Consider the following 11,244-nt stretch of genomic DNA (forward strand, 5'->3'; position numbering starts at 1 on the left):
GATTTGGGGTTTGAGTGCTCAGTGCGATGGGCTTGTCTGCACCCGGTTGACCTGTGAGCAAAGCATATTTATTTTCTCTCTCTCTCTCTCTCTCTCTCTACATTATCAATACTAGGAGGAACTACAAGTATTTAGAAACAACTGAAAAGAGTGCGGCATAGCTGTGTAGCCTCTGTTGCTACTCATGTTGAAGCTGTGTGGAAAAAAAGCTGTCCAGAGACAAAGAAGAAGCCAAACTGGCAACCTTGTTTTCATTGTGACTACTTTCTGCCACAATGTTCCCATGTCTAGTAGGGGGCCAAGTAAGGACTTTCAACTCAGGTTCACAGGAACTCACATAGACACTAAAACCAGAGAATTAGCCCGCCTGTAATGTAATATCAACCGTGTCCACCATTCCGCTACACAGCTCATTGATCATCAGGGACTTATCTGAAGGATGTCAAAGTCACACACAGACCGCCTTTTGTCTTTATCCTGGAGCATGTGTCTAATATACATTTAATGCAAGGAGAACGCATTGAGGCTAATGTATGGCCCACTATCCTTGTTTCCATGGCAATGAGGTTGTTTCTAATGTAAGGAGACCTGCAGTTAACCGAGTCTGTCTGGGTTTCCTCAGAGGGGAGCTGTGAGCGCTGCTTCGGGCTCCGAAACGGCTTGGCTCATAAAAGACCCAAATCAGCCATCTTTATTTTACTCTGGAAAATTATGAGCTGTTTAATGAGATACGAATGGCTTTGAGGGCTATGACTACCCCCCCCCCCCCCACCCTGCATGCATGGGTGTGTGTGTGTCTTGTTTAAGTTTTGTTTTCCACAGGTTCCTTTATACACTAGTAGTGTTAGGCGTAGACTAGGCTACACTCGTCCAGAGTTTGCATTCAAGTGAAGGGAGCGCCACATTCCTTGCGTCTGCTCGTCACGTGAGCAACAGGAGCTGGAAGGTAAGATGTGTGCTGATGCATGTCTCAGGTGTGGTCGTATAAGGATCGATGCAGTCTTTAGTAGGCCACACTTCATGTTTATTTGTGCAGGCTCTGGACTTCTTAACGATTCTCCCCTTTTCTCCACGGGACTGTATGAGACCAAACTAATGGATTCCAGTTGTGTTGTCACAGCATAGCTCCCATTCAGGTGTTTTAAGTTTCAGACCGAAAGGAAATGTGCTTTACGTCTTAAACTTTAGCAATTAAGTCTTAATGGTTCAGGATGAATAAAAAGCCAAGATACACTTATATATTATTTTTTTTCCTGAAGTGTTTATTGTTCCATGACATTACACATCACTGGTAGGAGTATAAACAACAATTTGTGGGTAAAAACTATGGTACAAATGTTTATAGAAAAAGTTTCCCTAGTATTAAAAAAAAGTACAAAACCAAAACAACAAAGACATCCTTGTGTCAGTGTGCAAACAAGTTTATACAAACAGGACCGATTCCATATTACGGCAACGTTCCTGGATAAATTATTTAAATAGCATTTATCTACACAAATGAAATAAACTCTTAACATAGAACATAATAATTTATCATAAAAAAAATGCACAGGACATATCGTACAACATAGTAAAGGGAACATTTCTTGAATCTATTACACTGCCGACCGGGCCTCTTTTTGCTACAAAAATATCTTATATACAGAATATAAATGATTGTACTTAAGTCTGTCTGGGGGAAAAAATACAAGTCAACCAATGTATACTCTGCTGCTGGAAAAAGATATTCTTGTATGGTGGCCTCAATACAAACTCTAATAATGAGGTAATATTTGTACTTCGTTTAAGTACTTTTCCTTTCAGTTTCCTTGTGAAAAAATGTACACACAAGCTCAGGCACGCCGATCTTGCTTACCGTGCAGAATAAGAATATTTGGAAATAAAATGATCAATTAAAACATCTGGCATACGCCTTACAATAACATAACATGGCATTGTATTTTCCAGTTTTTCTTTAATTGAACACTGACTTTAATTTAGTTTAATGGCAGCCGTGTTACAAACAATCTCTGGCAACTGAATAAATAAGAAATTAAAGCTGTAAAAGTCCATTCATCACAGACAAAAGACTGGCACTTGACTAGTTACGTCCCTTGACACTGTCTGTAAAACTCAAAGATATCATTTCCACATATTCTAAAATATTCTTTTTTCAAAGCAATACACATTTGCTTTGAGGCCCTGTGCTGTCCTAGTCATTGTACTCCTCCTTCCCTAGTCCCTCTGATGGTGTTTCCTGAGCCAACGGGTCAATCTCGTGGGACAGTACATAGCGTTTGGTTTTGGCCTCCATTAGGAAGGCCTGCAAGAGTGAATGAGGATGAAATGACTCATTGATTATCGATGATAATGATTCATTGGCAATGTGGTCTTCATTACTATGCTCTCAGTTTCCCAACTGCACACGCACACACACACACACAAACACACACACACACACACACACACACACACACACACACACACACACATAGACGCACCGACATGAACATACACACACACACATTCTATGATAGTATCAGTCCAGTCTACTCGTCCATGGTCCCCTCCACGGGTCCTTCGGGGGGAGTGAATCGCCCCAACTTAGCCAAAATCCTCCTAGGGCTTTCTTCATATTCAAACAAGTCTTTTTTGAGTCCACAGCAGATCGAAATTATTGCTTAAAAAATAACATGATAAAAAAAAATGTCTTCCCTTTGATGGCCACACTCGGCAAACACACCACAACGTGAGGACCGGGATCTAGTCGGTCCTCGAAAGCAGATCCAAGAAATATAATGAGAAGGTTAAGATGGTCCTCGGACCAAGGCCAACGCGTGGTTTCTGAGTGTACGGTGCGGGGGGTCACGGAAGTCTCTCGTCGGGAATGTACGGGAAGCAGGTTATACCTTCTACATCTTCTTATCCATTCCGCCAACGGTGTGTGTTCTGGTGGTGGAGTGTTGCGGAGAATGGTCGTCGCGGGGCTTACAGTTCAAAACTCATAGTGGCGGGTGACAGCTCTATCCATATCAGGACCTCACTGGTGCAGTTATGAATCTGGAAGTACAGAAAAAGACATGCGTTAGAATCAAATGTCCTTGCGACTGTTCAAATCCCTTTTCATGAGCACTGAACACATGACTGACATGAGTTTTAAAGGGGTCCTACCTTGGCACTCGTATTTGAGGGCAGAGAAGTACACCATCTCCTGGGAGAAGACGTAGAGGCCGAGGCGTCCACCAGCGTACGTTTTGTCGTAGATGTTTCCGGAATCCGCCATGACCCTCTTGCCTTCGTACATCACCACCCTGAATAGTGAAAAAGTCACAATGTTAACACATTTGAACTGAAGCAGTTACTATGCTCTGGATCTCTGGAAAGAGCTTTCATACGTATTGCAAGGGCCGTCAGACATTACCTGATGAGTCCACTCTTGGGTCTGTGCACCAAATGCCATCTGTAGGCTGTGTAGTCCTTCCAGCCAATGTTCTTGGGGTCGTGCCACAGAGTACGCACCTGGAAGAATAACAGTCAACGCGTCAACTTGATGAACGTCCACCTATGCAATAAAAAGCTCCTAATGCCCGTATCTCATCGATGTGGAGTATTTTATAGACGGAGTGAATGGAAAACCCACCTGTCCGGCCGTGTCTCCTGTGTGCCAGAGAGCATTCCTCAGATGTTCGCCAGGCCCTGTGGTGGAGTTAACCACTTTGATTGACAGGCCAGAGTAGCCCTGGGCTCTGGTGGGCGTGGAAGACCAGTAGGTCTGTGTGATCTGCTTCCACATCACAGTGTAGAAGCGCGAGCTGGACTGGTAGCCAAACACGAAGCCGGCGTAATCATCGTCTCTGTCCGTGTTGATGAAGAATGTTCCACTGAAGTCCACCGCATTGAACTCATCATAACCTGGACGGGGATGAAGGCCGGTTTAGTGTTGATGGCCAACAGCTGCGATGCGTCTTGCCAGGTGCCCTGTTCTGACTCGACCCGTACAATGGCAATTAATTATTGTCTGTAAGTGCAACAAGTTCTACATACCGACAGCGATGCCAGGATCGCAGTTGACGGTCTGCACCAGCTCCTTGCCCTGATGACGGACCACCCAGTTGGGGTCGATCTGAGAGGTGCCTGTCGGGTCCAGAGGAACCATCTGGAACCTGCGGAAGTCTGTTTCGCTGATGGCAAAGTTTTCTGGGCAGACGTCATAGATATCCAGCACGTTGTCCTGGTCAAAGTCATCTTTGCAGACATCCCCTCGGCCATCCCCTGGAGGAGAGAAATCAAAACACACGCTTTTGAATTGGAGTACAACCAGCGAATATGACTACTGGAACAGGAGAAGGAAAGGATTTGTCACAGAGCGGTTATGTAAGCCTAAGTGTGATGAACACTAAAGAGTCTGCCCGAGTTAGCCACGAGAAATGTCTCCGTTGTAGCGGATGCATAGTTGGCCGTGGCAGCGAAGAGGTGACTCACCATCAGAGTCCAGCTGGTCAGGGTTGGGCGCCAGGCGACAGTTGTCTTTCTCGTCGGGGACGCCATCGTTGTCGTCGTCGTGGTCACAGGCGTCGCCCTTGCCGTCCTTGTCATGGTCGGCCTGATTTGCGTTGGGGATATACGGACAGTTGTCCAGGTTGTTTTGGTGACCGTCCTCGTCGATGTCCTGGTTGCTGTCGCACTTGTCCCCCACGAGGTCTGAGTCAGAGTCAACCTGTAGGAGAAGGGAATTCCTTTATTACAAATCCTGCTCAGAGACCATCCTTTGCTTTTTTAAACACCATGCAGGTGAGGTCAATATGAACTTTGTTAAATGCTACTCAATTTCTTTCGATTGAGGTATTTTTCTCTGTGAGGAGAATAATCAAATGTCCTTCCCTTTTGGCCTGATTAAAACTGCCTCCTCATATCTTCCACATTCCTCTCTTTCATCGGAGTAGAACCCTACTCTAAAGGACACCTTCATCCTTTGTCCAGAGGAAAGGGCGTCTGCACAGTGAGAGCTTAAGTATCACCCTCAGGCGCGGCTTATCCGGGAGAGAGTGTGAGGGGAAAGAGGATATAGGGCATTACCTGGTCAGGGTTGTGCTCAAGAGGGCAGTTGTCACAGTGGTCTCCCACGCCATCCCCGTCGGAATCCCTCTGGTCCACATTGTACACGTACTGACAGTTGTCCTTCTCGTTCAGAATGCCTGGTGAGAGGAAAAACGATTTGCTCGCATTAGATTACCGTAGCTCATCAGAAGCACTCGAGAACTTCAAAAACCTTAAGAGGACTCTTACCGTCACCGTCAATGTCAATGGCGCAGGCGTCCCCCTCGCCGTTGTTGTCGGTGTCGGTTTGATCTGTGTTAGCTTCGAAAACACAGTTGTCACAGCGATCGCCAATGTCGTCTCTGTCAGCGTCGTACTGGGCAGGATTGTACACTTTGGGGCAGTTATCCTGAATTCATCAAAAAAAACATTTTGTTTAAAATCCAATAGCCTCACACGCAGTTGTGAAATTAAATGGCACCAGATGAAAAAATAAACATTTCAATGAGGCTGGTTTGGAACTTGGATGCTGTCTTTTCACTGCAATGTGATATTCCAATTTAAGAAACCTAGGGTTTTCTAACCACAACATTATAGATAATTTTCTTGTCGAACTTTTCCAATCCACACGTAGAATTATGGCGTGCAGGCCCTTTTGTCCTAAGCCTAGGCCATATTATATTATAGTATTTACGTGCTACTGGCTTTCCACAAAGTGTTTCTGCTGGAAGTCCCCATGGAAACACAGAGGTTTCGATTTCTACCTCCCAGAGGGAAGAGGTTGAAAGAGGCAACTGCTGATTGCTATGTCTGGTCCCTGAGGAAAACAAGAGACTAAAGAAAAAAAAAAGTGTCACGCCTCACCCTATCATCAGAGATTCCATCGTTGTCATCGTCATGGTCACACTCATCCCCCAGGCCATCTTTGTCATGATCCTCCTGACCAGAGTTGGGCAGGCTGGGACAATTATCCTATAATAGAACAAAACAAAACTGGTGAGGAAGAGGGCATCCCCACAACAAAACATTGGGGAAATGATGGAGTATCCATTTCTACTTTTCTCTCCGTATCACTTTGCTTACCTTCTTGCAGTGGTAGGTAGCGTTCTCCACACACAACAGCTCTGTGTTTGGCCATCCGTCCAAGTCAGTATCCTCTCCACAGATGTAGCCATTGCCAGCATATCCTGGCTTGCACTCGCAGCGGAACATGGTATCAGAGAAGACGCCCAGGTACACGCAGTTGGCATTTTTATTGCAGTCGTGGCTCCCGTCCTGGCAAGGATTACGAGGCTTGCAGACCTGAAGAAAAAAATGGAGGGTTTTAGAATCCCCTTCCTACCGACAGTAATACGTCACAAAATGGACTTGAACATGAAAACCAGTAAAAGCTCACACCTGTTTTTTGGCGGTGGCTTGCTCGACCCCCCTCCCAAATGGCTGGGGTCCAGAGAAGCGGGTGGGGCAGGGCAAACAGTTGTAGCCGGGCGCTGTGTTCTCACAGCGATGCATCCCGTTGTGTGTGTGACAGGCGTCGGAAACCTCTTTACACTCGTCAATGTCCTTGCAGATGATGCCATTTCCTCTGTAGCCAACCGGACACCGGCCACACTTGAAGGTGCCATCAGGGAAACTGTTGCACTTGGCTCCAGCGAAGCAAGGACTGGAGAGGCAACCATCTACAGGCCGGGGCAGACACAACATATTGTTCTAGATGCTGGTACAAGAGTTGCACCTTTCAATTTTACATGTTCTAATTTATATTATTATTAATTATTATTATTCAGGGTGCTTACCGATAGGACACTCCTGCTTGTTGCACACTTGGGACATGGCGCCACCACCAACACAGTGGTTTCCTCCATATTTTGGTGCAGGGTCCGTGCAGAGACGTTTGCGCATCTGGATTCCACCACCACATGTCAAGGTGCAGGTGTCCCAGAGAGACCAGGGTCCCCATCCACCATGGACTAGAAGGAGAGGAAACACCATCATCAGCATCAGCCTTTTGTTGAGCCCTTTGGACTTTCAAACTTGGCAGTGGCAATCCCAAAGATCCTGTTTTGTTTTCTTTGCTGACAGCTTTGGCAATAAGCAGTAATTGATCCTAAATATCCAAAAGCACTGACTCCCAGTTCATAACATTCATAATACTGCAAATGCAAGGGCTTTCAAAAGTGGGATACAGGCTCAATCACCATTGTGTGGCCTCATTCGGCGATAGAAAGTTACCTCACAGATATTAATTTACGTGAAAATCTACAACCGTAACTACACCGCCGTACGACTTACTAGGACAAGGAGACTGCTTGCAAAGTTCGGTGGCGCGTCCTTGTCCATCACACTCTCTGCCGCCCATCTGGGGCGTGGGGGAGTTGCAAAGGCGGATGCGCGTGATCAGGCCCTCGCCACAGGACACGGAGCAGGAGGACCAGGGAGACCAGTGGCTCCAACCACCGTCCTGTTTGACTGTGAACAAACAACACAAACATCACAACGGTTAACACGCTGTAGAACTCAAAACAAAGCTCTGTGGTTCATCGGGGGGGCAACGGCCATCAGGATAAAAACAGATAGAACAGAATTTGGCGTTTGAGATGAGTGAGGGGAAAGAGGAGGGACTCACAGCGCTTGTCACACTCCTCCAGGTAGCAGTCCCGGGTCTGCACAGAGGTGCCCTGGCAGTTGCTGTTGATGCGGTCGCAGGAGCGCCCGCGCTGCTGGATCCCCCGGCCGCACGTCACCGAGCAGTGGGTCCACTCGGACCACGGGGACCAGCCGTCCTCTGCTGAGGGGTCTGAGACGGAACACAGAGTTATTACAATGAATTATTACTAAGAATTAGGACGAATTTGAATTGTATTGAATTGTTTGAATCATTGTTTGAATCATTGTTATTAGAATTGTTTCTATTACCGTTATTAGTATTATTATAACATTGTCGTTATCATTGTGATAATCGTCATAATTCGATCATTACTGCTATTATCATATTGTTCTTATCCTTTGAAAAAACGTGCCAAGACTTCATGGCCTACGCTCTCTGTGAGCAGAGAGACGAGCTGGTTCTTACCGGTTCCGCAGCGTGGGCAGCACTCTCCCTTGGGCACAGTGGCATTGGTGCAGGGAATCATGGGGCACGAGATTTCATGACAAATCGTGGCAGAGTTCTGCACAAAGGAAGATTCAAATCAGTACATGGATAATGGCCTGCTGGCTCGCTGCCCCGAAGCACACAAAAAGGACATAAAAAGTAAGCAAGCGGAGTCTGTGCCAAGACTAATTGCTATGTTTCAGGGAAACTCATCCAGCTGTGTGTGTAAAACACCACTAAAACTTTCCACCCAACACTTTATTACACAATAGATTAGCATGTCTCACCACACGGTTCTAACATGAAGCAATAACATTATCTCTATATAATTGTAGGCTGGAACTCAAAATGGACAAGGGTCTATTATCCCCTGCCCACAGGTTTATTTCTGGCTGGAAAGACACTCTTACCTGGCAGGTGCACTTTGTGCATCCGTCCATGGTCCACTCGTCCTGGTCCCTGTGCACGATGCCGTTGTGCACGCACACTCCGCTCTGGGTCTTGATCTGATCCCTGATCATTGAGTTGTCCACGACCTGGAGAGGAGCGAGAGAAAGAGAGAGAGAGGAAAAAAAAAAGACAGGGAGGGACACACACACACAGAAAGAGAGGGTGTTTAGGGACGTACAGCGGAAAGCATTTGCATTGCAAATGTTGCCAATAGGAACAAAACCCACGCCCAACACACAGTGATTAAGACATTGCTTGACTCTAGTGAAGCAGGCGGGGGAGAACCAGTCAGCCAAACATATTAAGTGTATTCAACATGGCTCTCATTAGGGACTTGGCCCTGGCACGCCGTTACAGTGACAAGTGGCTACGCATTAGGAATGCAATAAGCACGGAGCGGAGGGGGAGTAGGGAGACAAAGACACACACAAGCGACAGACAGGGAAGGATGACAAAGTGCATGAGGCACGACACGGCGTGCGTCTGGACGCTCACCACTTGGCGCAGCTCGTTGGACAGCTGCTTGACGACCACACCGAGGCCCTTGAGCTCCTTGAACATCCCCGAGATGTCCTCGCAGGAGAAGCCGCAGATGGACGGCGCATCTAATCAAACCGGAGGAGGAACCAGTGAGTTACATCACCACAGAACGTGAGGAATATACGGACGGAGGCGTGGTTGGTGGATGAGAGCCGATCAACGGCGTGGGGAGGGTGGGGGAGATGGGGCTCACCTTTGCTTTTGTGGCCGGTGTAATCGGTCCTGATGGCAGGGCTGGAGCCGTTCATTTGGTTGTCAAGGGTCATCATACCGGACAAGGTCGCTGCGGAGAGGAAGAAAGCGGTGGTTATGTTTCTGTTTGTTTCTTTTGGACCGGTCCATTTGCACCAATGACAAAGATTAGTCCTGATGAGTAGAAGGAAACTCACCTCCACTTTGGCATCCCTTGTTTCTCAAGATGGCTTCAAGAGTGGTTCCAAAGACAAACCGTACGTTCTGAAGCACTCCCTGAATAAAAAGACATAACATTTAAAGCACATATAGTTTGGATTTGATTAACAGTTGATTAACAATTAAAAGCCAAATTGTATTAGGCCTATATCTTTAACAGCCCACGATTTTCAATTTCAATTGAATCAATTTCATTGATTTTCTGGCAAGCAAGAACAATAATGATAACAAAAAATATATATTTACCTTGAAGTCTTTCACTGTTCCCTTTGCAATCCTCATGCGGGCAGTGTCTATAAGTTCCTGTGACAATACTTTGTAGATCGGCACATCCATCTCGGACACATTTATCTCCTCGCAGCCTACGAAAAGCTGCACACGGTCGTCCTGCACGAACAGTGTGATGTTCTGCCAATGTCCAGTCGCCAAATCCGCATCTTCAATCGACACGACCTGTTGCTGGGTCTTGGTGGATAAGACCACGTCCAGCATTTTCGCCTCGCCGTTGGATATGATCTCGAATATAGGTCCGGATCCGTCGGTCTTCTCGACTGTCAAAAGACTCCCCCTGGTTCTCTTAAACTGCTTGAGATTGAGGAGGAGGATGAAGCCTCTCTCTGTCTGAATGGAGTCGATTAGGTCCCTGAAGGACATGTCGGGTACCGGGGGGATCAGGTCAGCATTTAGGATCTTATAGGCAGGACTGTGCGGGTCTGCGCCTCGAACCTGGGTCACTCCGTTCTGCCTTCTGCTCACCTTGGCAAGTTCGAATAAGTCATAGACACTGTTGTCCTCGCCACTCTCTGTGGAGGGAAAGCAAAACGCGGTTACTTTTCCCAACTCTCACCTCACAATTCCGGCCTGCGAACCGAATCGACAAATAGAGCAAAAAGGACCAGGTTGTTTCGTCTCCACTCACCTGCCACACTTCTACTCTCACAGCTCCAGAGCATCAGCAGCAGAGTGAGGCTGCACCGCATCATGGTGAAGTCCAGAGTGGTACCTAATCCATCCCAAATCATTAAGTTACAAGATGTAGTCAACATCCTATCTAAGTAATCTATGACTTGTTTTAAAATATAATGAATAATAATAATAATCATATACAAATGTAATGCTAGGCCATAGGCAACCTAATTTATTGAAATAATGTAATATATAATAATAATAATATTATTATAGGCCTATATAATGAAATTCACATAGGCCTACCTTTGAATATTATCTTCCGAAATTAAATAAAGTATAAAATATACAATCTCCCGATTAAAGTCGTGGTCCCGGTTGTTTCCTTTAGTTCTGCGGAAAGTGTTACAGCCTTTTGCTAAAATAAAATAAAGAAGAAATATAGTTAGACTTGGTAGTAGGCCTACTAGGGCGCACTGATGCTTCAGACTGTTCTGCTCATGCTGGAGGCATCAGAGCTTTTTAAATGCTTTCAGGACATTCCTCAGAGCGCGTCTCCGCCAATGGGAGCGTATGAGGGGACGACCCAATGGTTATTACCTCACAGCCCGTCACAGTTCTATCCGAGACACACACACATAGGAAAAAAATGCATTCCACAGTTGGATTTCCATCACCGGACAACTATTTAATCCGCGCACAGGAGCCAGGCGGTCGTTTCCTGTCAACGCTTTGTTTTTCGTTAGACTATCCAAATTCTGTTTGACTCTAACCCTCTAACCCAATATTTCCTATAGGCCTATATTAGAACGGAAATATAAAACATT

General features: G+C 46.2%; 1 protein-coding gene across 1 annotated transcript; it reads right to left on the reverse strand.

The window, feature by feature from the left end:
- Positions 1–1,229: 1,229 nt before the first annotated feature.
- thbs1a (thrombospondin 1a) lies at positions 1,230–10,892 on the reverse strand. The gene is made up of 22 exons (XM_084482431.1): positions 10,724–10,892; positions 10,431–10,514; positions 9,758–10,314; positions 9,490–9,568; positions 9,294–9,383; positions 9,056–9,165; positions 8,521–8,646; positions 8,090–8,186; positions 7,643–7,813; positions 7,309–7,485; positions 6,813–6,986; positions 6,415–6,695; positions 6,100–6,318; positions 5,881–5,988; positions 5,266–5,425; positions 5,056–5,174; positions 4,462–4,696; positions 4,024–4,251; positions 3,620–3,891; positions 3,401–3,498; positions 3,151–3,290; positions 1,230–3,039 (listed from the first exon to the last, which is right to left on the reverse strand). Exons 2-22 carry the CDS (start codon positions 10,492–10,494, stop codon positions 3,032–3,034), a joined length of 3,513 nt encoding a protein of 1,170 aa, XP_084338557.1. The 5' UTR covers positions 10,495–10,514; positions 10,724–10,892; the 3' UTR covers positions 1,230–3,031.
- Positions 10,893–11,244: the final 352 nt, after the last annotated feature.

Source organism: Micromesistius poutassou (genome assembly GCF_964030765.1).
Source record: "Micromesistius poutassou genome assembly, chromosome: 17".
Lineage (NCBI taxonomy): Eukaryota > Metazoa > Chordata > Actinopteri > Gadiformes > Gadidae > Micromesistius > Micromesistius poutassou.